This window comes from Gorilla gorilla, chromosome 1, assembly GCF_029281585.2.
Source record: "Gorilla gorilla gorilla isolate KB3781 chromosome 1, NHGRI_mGorGor1-v2.1_pri, whole genome shotgun sequence".
In the NCBI taxonomy this organism is placed as follows: domain Eukaryota; kingdom Metazoa; phylum Chordata; class Mammalia; order Primates; family Hominidae; genus Gorilla; species Gorilla gorilla.
In genome coordinates this window covers 45,014,369-45,033,048 of record NC_073224.2, presented here as the reverse complement: position 1 = coordinate 45,033,048, position 18,680 = coordinate 45,014,369, and the positions used below count along the sequence as shown (strand labels likewise).

Genomic DNA, 18,680 nt, shown 5'->3' with positions numbered 1-18,680 from the left:
AGTTTCATCTTCTCCCTGAGTATTATTTTTAACAAAAATTATAAATATAAAAAAGAACAATGATCATCTTCTGTAACTCCAGAAAATCCTTTAACTCCAACAAGGTAAAAAATGCTAAAAACCATCATACCTAATTCTTTAGCATCTCCTCCTGCTGGACTTCCATTTTTCTGTTGTGCTACAAGTGCATTCAAAATAATTTTTGTTGCCCCAGACCTTGGCAGAGTAACATTTGTAAGAAATGGCAAGTTATTTTTCTTGGCAAATGCCTGACTTGTTTCTCGCCTCTTCCTGAGGAAGCCCCCTTCTGGAAACAAAACAATCCATTTTCGATCTCTGCTCCTGTAATTATTTTCTAAGTGCTTCTTGAGAAGCAGCAGCTGTTGGTCACGATAAGATCTTCCCTAGAAGGTACACACACATGTAATAAGTACAGGTATATCCAAAATTAAAATGCCATAAAATTAAACAGAAATTACAGCTTCTAAATTAAAATCCAATCACAGAATAGAATAGTGATTCCCCCACCCCACCCCAACTTACTGCCCTTTTTGACCACAGGGGTAAAAAGAGAGAAGTTATTAGCATTTATATAAATAAACCTTTCTTTCTGAAGGAAAAGGAAATTGTTCTGATTGCCCTTGAAAGTGCAGTCATTCATCAATTCAGTGACTACTTACTGAGTGCCTGCTATGTGCCACGCATTGTCCTAGGCACTAGACATAGAGGAGGAAATAAAGAGACTTTCACGGAGCTTACATTCTAGTTTGGGAAGATGGTAAATGTGGAGTGCAAATTCAACTAGTAATATGTGTTAGGAAGAAAACAGTAAAAGGATAGAAAGGGTCAAGAGGGTCAGAGAAAGCTGTTATGAGGAGGTGACATTTGAGCAGAACTGATAATGTGAGGGAATAAGTCATGTGAAGATGCAAGCCATAATATTCCAGGTGACAAAACAAAAAGGACAAAGGTCATTTGGTGGGAACGAGTATGGCATGTTCAAAGAACAGCACCAAGGCCAGTGTGGCTGAAGTGTGATAAACAAGGAAGTCAGGGGTAGGAAATGAAAGCTGCAGAGGGAGGTGGAGACCAAATGAGAAAAGCCTTATGCATGGTAAGTAGTTTTGGAGGGGACATCTTTGGATAGTTTTGAACAAGGAAGTGTTATAATCTTATTTCTGTTTAAAAAAATCTGACCAGCCTGGGCAACATGGTGAAACCCCGTCTATACAAAAAATACAAAAATTAGCCAGGTGCGATGGCACATTTAGTGGTCCCAGCTACTCAGGAGGCTGAGGCAGGAGGATCACTTGTGCCCACAAGTTCGAGGATGCAGTGAGCCCTGATGGTACTACTGTACTCCAGCCTGGGTGATAGAGTGAGACCCTGTCTCAAAAAAAAAAAAAAAAAGAAAATCTGCTGGTTCCTGTGACCAAAAGACCACAGGAGATAAGTTAGAAGACTTGCAGTATTCCACGCAAGGGAATTTGATGAGATTCAATTATATTGTATTGATAATAAGTAGTTACATTCAGGAAAAATGTGAAAGTAAAGCTAAAAAAGACATTCTAATGGACTGTATCTTAGTTGAGAGGGAAAGAGAGAAAAGAAGATGACCTGAAGTCTAAAAAGAAGAATCCAGAAAAATTTGTAGGAAGGCCCAAAGCTTACAACTAAATATCACAAAGGTTCTTTCTTTTTTTTTTTTTTTTGAGACAGAGTCTCGCTGTGTTGCCCAGGCTGGAGTGCAGTGGTGCGATCTCGGGTCACTGCAAGCTCTGCCTCCCGGGTTCACGCCATTCTCCTGCCTCAGCCTCCCGAGTAGCTGGGACTACACGCGCCTGCCACCACACCCGGCTAATTTTTTTTGTTTTTAGTAGAGATGGGGTTTCACCGTGTTAGCCAGGATGGTCTCGATCTCCTGACCTTGTGATCTGCCCCCCTTGGCCTCCCAAAGTACTGGGATTACAGGCGTGAGCCACCGCGCCCAGCCGGTTCTTTCTTTCAGTGTGATCAGTTTGCCAATATTTTCCAGCCAACAAAATTACAGAAATTCCTCAAAATAATTAGTATGCTTTCAGTCTTTAGATCAAATGTATCCCAAATGCAAAACATGTAAGACATTTTGTTAGTCAGTTTGCTGAAGTGAACTGATTATGATTAAGATAGCTATTAAGTTCTCAAGATTATACGTAAAATATTTTTACTATTCTTGGAAAAGCTTGTCAAAATGGTCTAGTAGCAAAGTCTCAAGAGAATTTTTCTTTTAAACATTAATGCTTTTTCCCTTCCTTCCCCTCATGTTATAGATTTTTATTACTAATCTATCAGGGAAAAACACGTTGCTCTTTAGAAATAAATTTGTAAACTTTCCAGAAACTTCGAAATATAATCTTTATGTATGCAAAACTTCACATAGTAATCACAAGAAAATATTTTGGAGTACCTAATTTTCAACTTTTATCTAAAAGTACACCGATAATCTAGTATAATTTAGCCTCTTTTTTTTTTTTGAGATGGAATCTTGCTGTGTCACCCAGGCTGGAGTGCAGTGACGCAATCTCGGCGCACTGCAACCTCTGCCTCCCAGGTTCAAGCGATTCTCCTGCCTCAGCCTCCCAAGTAGCTGGGACTACAGGTTCATGCTACCATGCCCAGCTAATTTTTGTATCTTTAGTAGAAACATGGCTTCACCGTGTTGGCCAGGCTGGCCTCGAACTCCTGGCCTCAAGCAATCTGTCCACCTCGGCCTCCCAAAGTGCTGGGATTACAGGCATGAGCCACCGAGCCCAGCCCCTCTTCTTGATGCCTGATGATCATCATTAGAATCAACTGTTACACTACACTATAAATTCAATTATTTCCTAAAGCTGGAAATGAGGTAAGGTGCTCAGCTAGCTTTTCAGATCCCTGAGACTGCTAAGCTTTCTAATTGTTGGTTCCGCTGCCTTCTCTGAGCTATTACACTAGGATCTTTGTTAAGTTGTCCTGATCAGTTTATTTTGTCTTGACCTTGTGTTCACTCCCCATTGCCACTTCTTGTGGTTCCAGGGTATGCTTATATTTGTTTCTCTGCTCAGAAGAACAAAGGGTGTTTCCAAAATGAAATGATATAATGTCCAGTACATAAAACTGTCTGGAGTAAAGTACATGTGTTTTGTGACACTTATTTTCACAGAACTTAGAAGTTTTTCTACTCAATTCCAGCTTATTTCTGAATTTGTGGTTCTTGGAAAAGGCTTAATTAGATTCACCAATTATTCATTAAGTAATAATTATGTGCAAAGCACGGCACAATCCAGGTTGTTAAATATGTAAACACCAAATAACTGTGGTATTGTCATGCATAAAAGCTCGTACATACCATATTTCAGTTATCCATTCTGGTGAAAATAAAGCATATAATACTAGTAACAAGTCAAGAAAATAATGTAGTGCTGATAAGAGGCTATCATTCTTCTTCCTACACTAAACTATTCCTAATGCTTGGGACTTCCCAATTCACCTTCCTCCATCAAATCCATACCTATTCTTTAAAACTTGTGCCAAATCTCATCTTCTCGTCTGAAGTTTTTCTGGATTCACATAAAACTGATATACTTATTTTTCCTACTATGAATTCCCAAAACATCTCCCATTATTATTATTACATTAATATTTATTAATTTATTTAATAATCTGCCTACTAGTAATTCAGATATCTACTATATTATACAACAATGCCTTGTAAATAAAAGTGATACAATAGTAGTAATCAAGATAAAAATGATGATGAAGGTAGTAGGCACTGTTCTGAGTGCTTTATAGGTATTACTTCATTTAATCCCCACAACAACCATTGTGGGGGATACTACATATTATTCAAGTTTGGAAAACAAGAAACTTGAGGATTTAAATAATTTGCCCAATTCACATAGCTAAGAAACTGAATAGTGGGGAATGTTTACTAAACTAAAAATGTACCTTCTAAATGGGAGAAGAGTAGAGATTAGAAAATTTGCATTTTAAGTATTTTAATACTTATCCATACTCAGATTTAGATTGAAATAAATGGTTAGGGAACAAAGATTCAGAGAAAGAGCTCCCTGAGCCTGGCACAGTGGCCAGTGGCTCACACTTGTAATCCCAGCACTCTGGGAGGCCAGGTGGGTGGATCACTTGTGGTCAGGAGTTCGAGACCCTAAACAACACAGTGAAACCCCATCTCTACTAAAAATACAAAAATTAGCTGGGCATAGTGGCATGCCTATAGTCCCAGCTACTCCAGAGGCTGAGGCATGAGAATCACTTGAACCCAGGAAGTGGAGGTTACAGTGAGCCGAGATGGTGCCAATGTACGCTAGCCTGGGTGACAGAGCAAGACTCTGTCTCAAAAAAAAAAAAAAAAAAAAAAAAAAGCTCCCTGAGACTGGTTAGAAGCAGCCCTGCCTATTATAATTGGTTTTGTTATACCTCTTTTTATAATCAAGAATCAATTTGACCAGGCTATCACTGTGGGGAAAAAGTGCTCATTACTTACCTGTCTTATAAAGAAGTCTCCATGAACTAGAGAAACAATTCCAAAGTTTGTGTACTTAAAAATATGATCCATCAACCACATCATCTGAGCAACAACCTAAAATATTTAAAAGCAAGAAATAATATTGGATAGAAGAAACCTGACTATAGTTGAGCCGAGTCTCCAAGCTTTAAATATAATCATCCAAGCATACTTTTAATTAACCAAAATATCTTAAGTCTAACTCTATTTCTACAAACAAAGCACAGTTACTAATAGTGCCTACATGAAAAATTACAGGTCTTGATTCCAAGTCTTCGAATCCTAAGTCACAGGTACATATATCACTATATAAAAAATGAAACTCAATTAACTTCTTAAATTTGGACTTAATGATTTCAAATTTGTTCTACCCCAAAGTCTCTGATAATTCTTACATAACTTGCAAAATTATTTTGAAACAATATAATAAAATGGTTAAGTTATCAAACAAGACTATATATTTAATGAACATTCACTGTGGCTTTATAAAATCTGAGTGTAGCTTCATGGCAAAGTATAAAAAGGTAGTGTCCCAAATAAAACATTTAAAAATTAATATAATAGAATGATTTACATATTCTATTATGAAGAATATTTATTAGTTTATGCAAAATCATGGTCTTTGCCAGGATAAAAATATTTGTAGTGCCTCAGTCCTTAAACAAAAAAATATTATCCACAGCTGATAAGAGTGGATATCAATACCTATATTGAGGGCAGAAGACTTTCTTTCATGCAAATTTAAAAATTAAAACTACAGGCCAGGCACAGTGGCTCACGCCTGTAATCCCAGCACTTTGGGAGGCAGAGGCAGGTGGATCACTTGAGGTCAGGAGTTTAAGACCAGCCTGGCCAAAATGGTGAAACCCCGTCTCTACTAAAATAAAAAAATTAGCCAGGCATGGTGGTGCGTGCCTGTAATCCCAGCTACTCGGGAGGTTGAGGCAGGAGAATTGCTTGAACCCGGGAGGCAGAGGTTGCAGTGAGCCAAGATCGAGCCGCTGCACTCCAGCCTGGGTGACAGAGAGAGACTATTTAAAAAAAAAAAAAAAAATTAAAAGTACAAACCGGATCTAATTAATGAATCGGTTAATTGTTCTTTCCTGCTGAGGAAATAGCATTCCTTGTTATAAGCCTTAACTAAAGTGAAAGCTACAACCTCAGTCAAGAATGCAATAAGCTCTACTTTGGTTTCCCAGGGGAACAGTAGATGTAAACATTATCTCCAAGAACCAATTGATGTGAACCTACACATATGGAAAAAACTAAAACACATATAAAACATATAAACACATATAAAACATATAAACACATAAAAAACATATCCATGTGCTTTTATAAAAGCATTATAAAAGCCCACAGATGATATAATATTACAGCTTCTGCCTTAGTTTTCCAGCTACACAACTCCTACTCCATCAGCTTTACAATATTAAATCTTTTTTTAAAAATGAAGATGTATGCCTAGTAAAGGAAGAACTGATTCCTCAATCAATTAATATAGAGTAAGATAATCACCAGCATCCCATCTTGTTTTGCTTTGCAATGATGATTACAGTACTATGTTTAAATAAACTGAGATTTGGACTAAATGAAATTTGTTGAACAGTGTCCCCAAAACAAACAAAAAGCAGTGGATTCAACCTATAAAGCATTTTAGCTTTAGACACATTATGAAGTGTAGTTGTAATTTATTGACTTCTGGGTTTTAAATGCCAAATAACTAGCTTTTATATTTAACCTTTCATTCATGGTGGATTTATCTCTTCAGTTAGAAGGGTCACTTAAAACATAAATTCAGTAAAGATAGCCAAACTATTTCCTGAGATTTGTAAGGACAGCTCTGTTCCAACTTATTTTAGGGGAAATGTTGTAAGTCAATAAATGTTTATAAAACATTTAATAAAGTTCTTTTGACAGAAATAAAAATTCTTAGTTTTATCATAAATTGTCATAAAAGGCCAAGACAATTCACAGACACTTATTATAAGGGTACCAGGCTGGGCACGATGGCTCACGCCTGTAATCCCAGCACTTTGGGAGGCTGAGGTGGGCGGATCACGAGGTCAAGAGATCGAGACCATCCTGGTCAACCTCGTCTCTACTAAAAATACAAAAATCAGCTAGGTGTGGTGGCGGACACCTGTAGTCCCAGCTACCCGGGAGAACTGAGGCAGGAGAACCACCTGAACCCAGGAGGCGGAGGTTGCAGTGAGCTGAGATGGCACCACTGCACTCTAGCCTGGCGACAAAGCAAGACTCCGTCTCAAAAAAAAAAAAAAGTACCAACACTTTCAGAAAACACAATTAATCCTTTGTTTCATATTCTTCAAAAGAAGGATGAGTAAACATAAGCTGCCTAAATCAACTCTGTCAATGTTTGATAGGTCTGTCACTCAGAACTTTTCCATTATTTCTAACAGACAAAATCAATCTATATCAATTATTCTTTATCTGGATGCACAGATTTTCTACGTATCAAAACATCGTCTAGAGACTTAAATGACTGCACTCTTTTTGTCCTTTTGAAATTATAATAAGGTCAATGGTTCTTCATTGGGTGAGTATGGAAACTGCAGGATAATTTTGGTCCTTGTGACAACAAGGACTAAGGAGTGCTACTAGCATTTAGTGTGTGGCAGTTGGGTACACAAAACGTCTGGCAATGCCCAGGACAGTTCTCAGCAACACTGTTGTCCTATTAAAATGCCAACAGTACTCCCACTGAGAAACTAATGGGGGCTTCAAGAAGTCCCCTGAATTCAAAAAGCTATGTTATAATTACATTACCATCAAAGTAATATTTTTCAACTGGCCCACAATAGCCTTCCTTCTTCGAAGGTATCCATAAAGTATAAAATAAATCAAGTAAACATTCCTACTAGTGAATACAAATTATATTGCTCTGTAATTATTAGGCAGCAGGGAGAGATTATAATGCTTCCACCCTTATATTCTCAGTTACTCCTTTATGAAAGAAAATAAAATATTCTTCTAGATTGCAAAGTATTCAATATTATCAGAGCATTATTTAGTATTAACTAATCTCAAAATAAAAAAAAATTACTTGGGATAGAAAAATGAACCTAGCCAAACTAACTTAAATATTTTTATAAAGGCAAACAAGCCAACCAAACTTTCTTTTGTCCACATGACTGGGGAATTTTAAATTACCTAATATTCTAGTTAATACAGTTATCATCTATGCCAAACTGGTGTTAGAATACAGTTAGACATATTTATATTGACCATTTTAATCACGAGTTTCAAAAAACACTTAAGGACATTGTAGGCCCTCAGGATAATCACTATAAATGTAATGATCCTATCTGTAAGAGTTACAATGTTAACTAATTGGAGATTCTCTTTTATAGAAAGCCAAATCAACTAGTTTTGCAAAATTTTGACGTCATGAACTTAGAGGACAGGCAATAAATATTATTATAAATGCAAATATATCTACATGGTGATACTCTTTTAACAATTCAAGATCCTGAATCTACGAAAGGATTTAATTTATTCCACATTCCAGTGAGATTATGCCTCTGCTTTTCAGATAGACAAGAAAAACAGATTCTGCAATAATAAAACATATTTTTATTTAATCTCCTCTCATTTTCTGACCCTACCCTAACCTAGTGAATCAAAATCTCTGGAACCTAAACACACCAGGGCTTATTCTCACTTTGACGTTTTTGCCAAGATTGTTTCATTAAGAAAGAAGTCCTTGCTTTACCAGTCTACCTAAATTCTACTCATCCTTCAAGGCCAAGTTTATGTCCTCTCCCCTTCATAAAGTTTTCTATGTCCATGAGGTACACAGTGCACTTAACCTCCACTGAAGCCATCTCACTTGTCAATTAATTATTGTTTATGGCTCATGCCTGTAATCCCAGTACTATGGGAGGCCAAGAGTTGGTGGATCACCTGAGGCCAGGAGTTTGAGACCAGCAGCCTGGCCAACATGGTGAAACCCCGTCTCTACTAAAAATACAAAAATTAGCCAGGCATGGTACCCGTGCCCATAGTCCCAGCTGCTTGGGAGGCTGAGGCACAAGAATTGCTTGAACCCAGGAGGCAGAGGTTGCAGCGAGCCAAGATTGCGCCATTGCACTCCAGCCTGAGCAACAGTGCAAGACTCCATCTCAAAAAAACAAACAAACAAACAAAAACATTGTTGGTGATACCCTTCTTCCACCTGCCACTAGGCTGTCAGCACCTTGATAAGATGAATTGTATCTTGCAGGATGGTGTTTACACTTCCTATAGTCACTGATCATAACTACTAAGCCCTTAATGAACTTCCATTGATTTGATTATTTACTGTTAGGTCACACATTAACTCCATTAATTTATACACCTTATTTAGTTTTCTATGAACATAACCTCTTTAACTTCTAAGGTGATAATTCTCCTAAGGCTAAAGACTGAATTTATTTTTTAAATCCACTCAGTTTATAAATATTTATTCTATCATAAGCAATATTCCCCCAACCTTCTGTTTTAGAGATGGGGTCTTGCTGTGCTGCCCAGGCTGGAGTGCAGTGGCTCTTCACAGGCATGATCCCACTACTGATCAGCACAGGAGTTTTGGCCTGCTCCATTTCCAGCCTGGGCTGGTGCACCCTTCTTGTGTGACCTAGTTGTTCACTGCTCCCAGGAGGTCACCATATTTATGCTCAACTTAGTGCAGACTGCCTATCAGCATAGAGAACTACAGCCCAAACTCCTGGGCTCAAGCGATCCTCCTGCCTCAGCCTCCCGAGTAGCTGGAACTACAAGTGGCACCACTGTGCCAGGCCAAAGCTGCTTTTTGTGTTTATATTTTTCAAACTAGCAATCCACTGCTTCACCTCCAGACAGCCCTCAATTTGAACTATATTAACCTGCTTTCATCCCAGTTACTATTTTTTAAAACAGTCTTATTGAAATATAATTCACATTGTCCCAGTTTTTTGTTTTTTTTTTTAAGTCTCTACATTCCCACTTCTGGGTGACTTAGAATGATATATTTTTCCTTTTATTATTTTCTAAATTTTTATTTAAAGTATACATATTAAAGTCTATGTCTATATTTCAAAGCACAGTAAGATATTTGAATCGATTCCCTTTTTTTTTTTTTTTTGAGATGGAGTCTTGCTCTGTTGCCAGGCTGGAGTACAGTGGCATGATCTCGGCTCACTGCAATTTCTGCCTCCCGGGTTCAAGCGATTCTCCTGCCTCAGCCTCCCGAGTAACTGGGACTACAGGTGCACACCACCACGCCCAGCTAATTTCTGTATTTTTGGTAGAGATGGGGTTTCACCATGTTGTCCTGGATGGCCTCGATCTCTTGACCTCATGATCCACCCACCTCAGCCTCCCAAAGTGCTGGGATTACAGACATGAGCCACCATGCCCGGCCAAATGGGATTCCTTTTTAACCTTCCTTTCTGGATGTCTATCTACTGCCTTCAGGGTAGCTTACCAGTCCTTTGTCCTGGAGGCACATCATCAGTGTGCACACATCTCCTGTTGCCTGATGATTCACCAACATCACTGCTTCATCTTTTGAAACTGCTTTAATATCTTCTCCCCATTCCATCACTGTAAGAACAAAAAAGTTTCAAAGCTGTCATTTTAAAGATTTTTATATTATCACAAACCTTATATTAGAAAAAATGATGTATATTAATGATGATATGTCACCTAGCTAAAAGATCCGAAAGTTTAGAACTAAGTTTATTTCCTATGCAAATCAGAATGTTAATATAACTTTTATAGAGCCCCCAAATATACATTAAAATATAAAATTATCATACTTTATTTATTTATTTATTTATTTATTTATTTATTTATTTATTTATATTTGAGACAGAGTCTAGCTCTGTCACCCAGGCTGGAGTGTAGTGGTGCGATCTTGGCTCACTGCAACCTCTACCTCCCAGGTTCAAGCAATTCTCCTGCCTCAGCCTCCCAAGTAGCTGGGATTACAGGTGCACACCACCAAGCCCAGCTGATTTTTGTATTTTTAGTAGAGACGGGGTTTCACCATATTGGCCAGGCTGGTCTCGAACTCCTGACCTCAAGTGATCCACCTGCCTTGGCCTCCCAAAGTGCTGAGATTACAGGCGTGAGCCACTGTGCCCAGCTATGGTCATACCTTTGATCTAGAAGTTCTGTTTCCTAGAATTTATCCTACAGAAACTTGTTCAAATAAGCAAAGATATATGTATAAAGAATGTTTATCACAACTTAAATGTTCACCAACAAGGGAATGGACAAGAAAATTATGATGTAATAGGGGAGTATAAACCCATTAAAATAATGGAGGATATCTCTTATTCATTAACCCAAAAAAGATGTATTATCAACTAACAAAGCAAATCACAAAACAGTAAATATAGCATGATCCCATCTTTTTAAAGCAGGAATACCATCCATGTGTTGTTCAATGCACTGAAAAAAGTCTAGAAAAATAAATTTCAAACTGTTAATACCGATCATCAATGAGAGGTGGTTCCCAACCCTTCAGATTCTATTTTATAAGAAAACATTCAGACATAATAATGCATACTTTCACCTTAAAATAATAAAACTAATAAAAATGCCAAATTATTTGAAGTTATCAGATGAAAAGTCACTGCGCCAAAATCTATACGTACATTCTAAGGGAAACAGTGGTTATTTCTATGTAGTTATGCCTCATTTCATTTTATATTTATTTTTAACTTTTTTGAGACAGGATCTTGCTCTGTTACCTTGGCTGGAGTGCAATGGTGCAATCACAATGGCTCACTGCAGCTTCAAGCTCCCTGGGCTCAGTGACCCTCCTACCTCAGCCTCCCGAGTAGCTGGGACTACAGGTGCATGTCACCAAGTCCAGCTAACTTTTGTATTTTTTTTGTAGACACAGGGTTTTGCCATGTTGCCCAGGCTGATCTCAAACTCCTGGGCTCAAGCAATCCACCGGCTTCAGCCTCTCAAAGTATTGACATTACAGACATGAGCCACTGCACTCAGCCACCTCATTTTACAGTAAATTTACTTCAAGCCTCAGTTTTCAAACATCAGAATTCTGCAAAGAATCTTCTAGCATTTTTTGATATGAATTATCAAAGGCCAATTCTACATTAGTATTCACCTTTACCCTAACCTTATCTCACTCACTGCTGCAAGGAAAGAATTCAAGCCACCTGTGTGTAAAAGCTCAGGATGAAATAGGGATAGGGAGACCTGTTTAGAAGCCAATTTTGCACCATATTTCAAAATTAATAAATGCACAAACCTTTTTACCTAGGAATTCTACTTCTAGAAATGCATCCTACAGATATACTCATTTATGTGCAAAATGACATGTACACAAGGCCACTCACTGCAGCTTTGATTGTAAAAGCAAAGATGAAAACAACTAGAAAGAGAAGCTAACTCAAATTCATAGAAACAGTAGAATGGTGGTTGCCAGGGGCTGGGGGAGGGGGAAATTCTTGTTTAATGAGTACAGTGTTTCAGTTTTACAAGATGGAAAAGTTTTAGATATTGGTTCCACAACAATGTGAATATACTTAACAAGACTGAACTGTACACTTGAAAAATTAAGATGGTGAATTTTATGTTAGCATATTTTACCACAATTAAAAACATTTTTAAGGGAGACTAGCTAAATAAATTATATCTATGCAATGGAATATTATGCAAACACAGCACTTATGTACTAATATGAAATGATATACTTTAAGTAATAAAAGCAAAGTGTAGAATAGGATGATGGATGCCACTAGTTGTGTTTTTTGTTTGTTTGGTTTTTTTGTTTTTGAGACAGAGTTTTGCTCTTGTTGCCCAGGCTGGAGTGCAATGGCGTGATCTCAGCTCACCACAACCTCCGACTCCCAGGTTCAAGCGATTCTCCTGCCTCAGCCTCCCGAGTAGCTGGGATTACAGGCATGCGCCACCACGCCCGGCTAATCTTGTATTTTCCGTAGACGGGGTTTCTCCATGTTGGTCAGGCTGGTCTTCAACTCCCAACCTCAGGTGATCCGCCCACCTCGGCCTCCCAAAGTGCTGAGACTACAGGCCTGAGCCACCGCGCCCAGCCTAGTTACGTTTTTAAAAAGGACAGAGAATATACTAACCAAATGAAAACTCCCCATATGCCCCTGCTGACAACCCTCCAATGGAGACACATGCACACACACACAAACACACAAACACACACACACATGCACAACATTCTTTCATTAATACAATCTTCATTCAATAAATCAGCATCAGGCATGGTTAGGTGTTGTGGATATAAAATAAGTAAGAACATTTCAAGTATTATTCTAAAGTGAACAGCAGTTAAAACTCAGGAAAAGTCTAGCTTGGTTCTATAAATAGTGGGCTATTAAGAGGTAATGTGGAAAGTTTTCTGGCTCTCCATCTGTATTAATAGATGTCTCATCACCAAATAGTCCTTTAACGCAATCTGTGCTACATGAGTGGAAAATACTAGATACCTAGGCCCATGCAGTGGGAAGGCATATATGTCAATATAACTGCAAATAAGAATAAGTTTTTACATAAAATATATCTTACCTGTTTGCTTTATATAAATCAGATAAATCTAGTAAGTGTGACTGGTTTAAATATGAAAATATAAATTGAATTTGGAACCCTCTGTACTGGGTTGAAGAGTATACTCCAAAAATTCATGTCCCCCCAAAATCTGTGAATCAAGATGAGGTCATACTGGATTAGGGTGGGCCCTAAACCTAAATCCAATAAGACTGGAGTCCTTATAAGAATAGGAAAATGTGGGTCAGAGAGACACACAGGGAGACCACCACGTGATGACAGAGGCAGAGATTGAAGTGACGCACCTACAAGCTGAGGGACACCAAGGATGGTGGACAACCACCAGAAGAAGCTGGAAGAGGCAAGGGAAGAGCCTCCCTGAGAGTCTTTCGAGAGAGCATGGCCCTGCTGACGCCTTGATTTCAAGACTTCTAACTTCCAGAACTGTGAAAGAATAAATATCTGCTGTAAAACCCAGTTTGTGGTAATTTGTTATGGCAGCTCTAAGGAATTAACATAACCCCTCCCTCAATTTTCCCCATCCTCTCTCTTCCCTTTCCATTCTATTTTCCCCAAAATTATAGTCTTTCTTTTCTTATCAAGTATAGGAAAAGAATTGCATTCTCTTTTAATATTCAGCACATTATATATAATCTAATATTATGTATTATAAATGGTTTTTAATGTTCACTTCTAAATACTTTCAGAAATTATACTTTAAAGTATGATTATTAAGAGTTAATCCACTACATGTTTTATCTCTCAATCAGAACTTAGCCAAAATTTATTTTCAGACCAAATGTCAATTTACCAAGACTCACATAGCATGCTGAATCAAAAAAGTGAAGGTGGTCAGGTGTGGTGGCTCATGTCTATAATCCCAGCACTTTGGGAGGCCAAGGTGGGTGGATCACTTGAGGTCAGGAGTTCGGGACCAGCCTGGCCAACATGGTGAAACTCTGTCTCTTCTAAAAATTACAAAAATTAGCAGGTGTGGTGGCATATGTCCGTAATCCCAGCTACTTTGGAGCCTGAGGCACAAGAATCGCTTGAACCTGGGAGGCAAAGGTTACAGTGAGCCAAGATTGAGCCACTGCACTCCAGCCTAGGTGACAAAGCGAGACTCTGTCTCAAAAAAACAAAACAAAACAAAATGAAGGTACCTAGATCAACTTTTCTTTTCTTTTTTTTTTTTGAGTCAGGAACTCCTGGGCTGAAGCAATCCTTCTGTCTCAGCCTCCCAAAGTGCTGGGATGACATGCATGAGCCACCACACCCAGTTTGGATCAACTTTTTGCCAAGAAATTATCCTGAGGTAGCAATAAGGTCATGTTGAATTTTATAATAATTCTAATTTTATTCAACAACAAATTTAATTTCCAATATATATGGTATTATTCTTTTAGAGCATAATTTAAGGACCACTATTAGAAAGTTAAATGACTAACAAAATCAGTATTAAAATGTTTGTAGTGAAAGAGCAATTTATTACACAGATGAAGTAGCTATGCTCCTCAGATTATGCCTTGCTATTCCAGGACCAGTAAATATAGTAATAAAGCTAACATCTTAACCAAGGGATAGAAAAGAAGTTATGGATGTCTACAGTTCTTACACTGCACTTGATTAGAAGAACAAAAATATTCTAACACGCTGCTCTATGAAATGAATTCTCAAAAAAGAATTGGGTCAGGTCCACTATTTCCAAAGGGAAAAAGGACAACTGAATAAAAACTGGAGGAAAAATTTTCTAATTGTAATAAATTTTAAAATTCTTATTGAAAACAAAAGCTAAAGGTTATCATCCACTACATACACACAACACACACACATACACACACACATTCTAACATGTATATCAATATACTTTTCCCAAAAGTTATAGATTAGAATTAATCTGGACAGTTCACATCTCAAAAAGAAAACAGAAACAACAACCCATCAAAAACTCCTTAACAACAGTGACACTAAAGCCATTATACTGGCCTACAAAACAGAATTAACAGAGAGAAGAAAGGTTGCTTATTATGCCCGCAAGCTGATGCAACAAACTATTTTATCCTTCTGTGCCTTCATTTTCTCATTATGAAACAATAACATCATTAATGCTACTTAAACATGTTGCAAAAATGAGGAAGATCTAATTGACAGTACCATAGAGATCCTGAGTAATGGGATTAAAGTCACTTTTGGAATCACTAGTAACTAAAAGAGCCCTATGCCTACTGTGTCATATGAAAATCAGTCTAATAGTAAAGATTAAAAGAGCCAGCTGGGCACAGTGCCTCATACCTGTAATCCCAGCACTCTGGGAGGCCAAGGCAGGAGGACCCCTTGAGGCCAGGAGTTCAGGACCGGTCTGGGCAACAAAGTGAGAATCTGTCTCTATAAAAAAATTAAAAATTAGCTGGGTGTGGTGGCATGTACCTGTGGTCCTAGCTACTCTAGGGGCTAAGGCAGAGGATCTCTTGGGCTCAGAAGCTCAAGGCTGTAGTGAGCTGTGATCATGCCACTACACTCCAGTCTGGTTGACATATATAGACACTCTCTCTAAAAACAAACAAACAACAACAACAACAAAAAAAAACAAATAAAAAATTAGAGAGCCAAAATAATCCATAAGTGAATTTCACATAGCTGGAGAACTGTGGCTTTCAGCAGTCCAGGTTTGAGGCGGACAGGATTGGATTCATCCAAGGGAGGGTGTTAGTTCATTAAAAGTGGCCATGAGAGAGTGGCTTAAAGTACTGATTAATGGAGTGGAGACTGGTGAGGAAAAGAAGCCTTGCAAACAAACAGCTGACTACCTAGAAAAGAGAGGGAGGGAGGGCAATCATACATAGAGATGCTGATGCCACCCCCATCTCCACAACATTCTAGTCAAGCTTCCCAAGGGAAGGCCCAGACTTTTGAAAAACCTCCTAATACATACTTCTAAATAAGAACCACTGGAATTGAAGTGCTGATAAGTTTAATTTTATTTTTTTTTAAGCAAGTACATTGTACACACTAGGAAATCACGGTCAGTGTCCCTTTGACTCTTAAATTTTAAGAGGTTAAAATTTGAGAAGGCAAGGCTCAAGAGGTAGCTTTTGGAGGGGTTACATAACTAAAATAATAATAGTAGCAGATATTATTAAATAGATATATAAGTAATAATCTTAATAGCTAACATTTATGGAATGTTTATTATGTGCCATGCACTAGTAATTAGTAACAGAAAATAATTTACATTATTTTCTGATTTAATCTTCACAAAATTCCGAATGTACAGATAGTATCATCCCCAATATGCAAATGAGGAAAATGAGGCACAAAAGGTTAAGCACTGTTTTCAAACTTACATAGTCAGGAAGTAGGGGAACTGGGATTAAAAACCACAATATCATATTGTCACTGCTGGCATGCTTCATGTCAAAGAACCTTAAGGACAGGAACTTGGATAAATGCCCTTGCAGCCCCTGAAGTTGCCCATGATTATGCCAGGGAATAGGGTGGACAAGCCAAGTCCCAAAGTCCTCAACAAATAAGGATGGTGGATGGCAACAATAAGGAGGGGTAGAGAGGTATATAGCCAAATAATCAAGCATTTTTCTCAATGACAGTTGAATAATAACCAAGTCTAAAGGGGCAGGTATCTAAGAAAAAAAATCAACATTGTCTTTGGACCCAGATGGGATTGTCTTAAATATAATCTGCTCAATACAGAACTGGCTCTTTTCCCTAGTCTTCCCCATCTTAGCAAAGAACACTGCTGTTCACCCAGTCATCTGAAGATGAAACCTAAGACTATCTTTCATTCCTCCTTTTCCTTAATCTTCCACATTCAATCCATCTCTAAGTCCAGTGGACTCTACCTTCAAAATACATTCAGATCCTCTATTTTTCTTCTTCTTACTACTACCATTCTTTATTATTATTATTATTATTGAGACAGAGTCTCGCTGTATTGCCCAGGCTGGAGTGCAGTGGCACAATCTCGGCTCACTGCAACCTCCACCTCCCAGGTTTAAGTGATTCTCCTGCCTCAGCCTCCCGAGTAACTGGAACTACAGGTATGTGTCCAGCTAATTTTTTTTTTTTTTTGTATTTTAGTAGAGATAGGGTTTCATCATGTTGGACAGGTTGGTCTTGGTGATCTGCCCACCTTGGCCTCCAAAGTGCTGGGATTACACGCATGAGCCACCATGCCTGGCCCTCTCTACTACTACCATTCTAATCCAAGCCACCAATAACTCTTGCCTAGACTTCTGCAATGACTTCCTAACTAGTCTTCTTGCTTCCACTCCGCCTATCTATGTAAAAGAAATCTTTAGAATTCCAATTTCAAATATCATTAAAATCAGAAACACCACTGTCAAGCATGAATTAGGGAAGAGCAGGAAAATCAAAGATAATAACTGGGAATTAACTTTCACTGTCATTAAGATTTAGTTTAAGTTAAACTTGTACTGTTTTCAAAAGGGGAGCTAGTGGCATTTTGGGTGAAGCAATTCTTCCTCCTACAGCTCATCAGTATTGCAAAACTTTTAGCTTGCCTGGCCAATAGTCTGTTACAATCCAAAAGGTAATTCCAAACATCCTGACTCCACCCCAATCTCCTTTGAGAAGCACTAAGTTAAAATTATGTCAATATAAGCCTGTGGTAAAATCAGGGTGAGGTTAAATAACAAGTGAGAATCATCCTAACAACATTAGGACTAAATAAACACACGTTTATAGCAAACAAAGATCCATCTCTATGATTCCCTTCCCTTCACCCACTAAGCTCCCAGGATATGGCAGCCAAGAGTTTGGAACAATCTCCTCTAGGGAATTTGATCACCTCAAGAGGAAAGACCTAAAAATACTGACATTTGGGGTTCCCCAGTGAAATATTCCAATAAGATCACCCTACAATGAGGCTCAATGTTGATAAGCCACAGCCACTTGCTTGGCTACAAATCAACATTTTAATCTCTCACTCTTAAAACAAGAACAGACAGTTGAAGGGGATGAGAAAAGCAGATGTGTGAAGGGCTCTATGTTATCCCCACTTTCAGCTTGAAACAAGGCATAAACTCCCCATGCAAAAGTTACCCTCCTGATACTAGGAAGAAAAGAATATTCTTATCACCAGGAATGGGGAGTCAATGCAGGGATGAGTCTGCACAACAAACCGTACTAAAATAATCCTTTCCTTCCATTAGTTTCCCCCATGTAGTTCCTAGTCACTTTCCTACAATTTGCCACCCTTAGAAACTCAAACCCCTTTCCTTCATCCAGTCATTTCTCTTCAATTTATTACCCTTTGTTAAAATGGTATATAAAGCCAGGCTTGGTGACTCACACCTGTAATCCCAGCACTAAGGCCAAGGTGGGAGGATTGCTTGAGCCTAGGAGTTCAAGATCAGCATGGGTGACAAAGCAAGACCTCATCTCTACAAAAAAGATTTTTAAAAGAAATTAACTGGGCATGCTTATAGTCCTAGCTATTTGGGAGGCTGAGAAGGGAGGATCACTTGAGCCCAGGAGTTCAAAGCTACAGTGAGCTATAATCACGCCACTGCACTCCAGCCTGGGAGACAGAGCGAGACCCTGTCTCTTAAAAAAGGGAAGGGGAGGG

At 38.3% G+C, this 18,680-nt stretch overlaps 1 protein-coding gene across 10 annotated transcripts in view; it reads right to left on the bottom strand.

Annotated features, from left to right (window-relative positions):
• Positions 1–18,680, bottom strand: part of LPGAT1 (lysophosphatidylglycerol acyltransferase 1) — an 88,228-nt gene that overhangs the window by 39,600 nt on the left and 29,948 nt on the right. For all 10 annotated transcript variants that reach the window (XM_019030310.4, XM_055370837.2, XM_055370858.2 and 7 more), the window contains 3 exons: positions 10,008–10,126; positions 4,520–4,615; positions 131–404 (listed from right to left, as the gene is read on the bottom strand). In XM_019030310.4, coding sequence (XP_018885855.1) covers positions 131–404; positions 4,520–4,615; positions 10,008–10,126 — 489 coding nt within the window. The remainder of the gene's footprint in view (positions 1–130; positions 405–4,519; positions 4,616–10,007; positions 10,127–18,680) is intronic.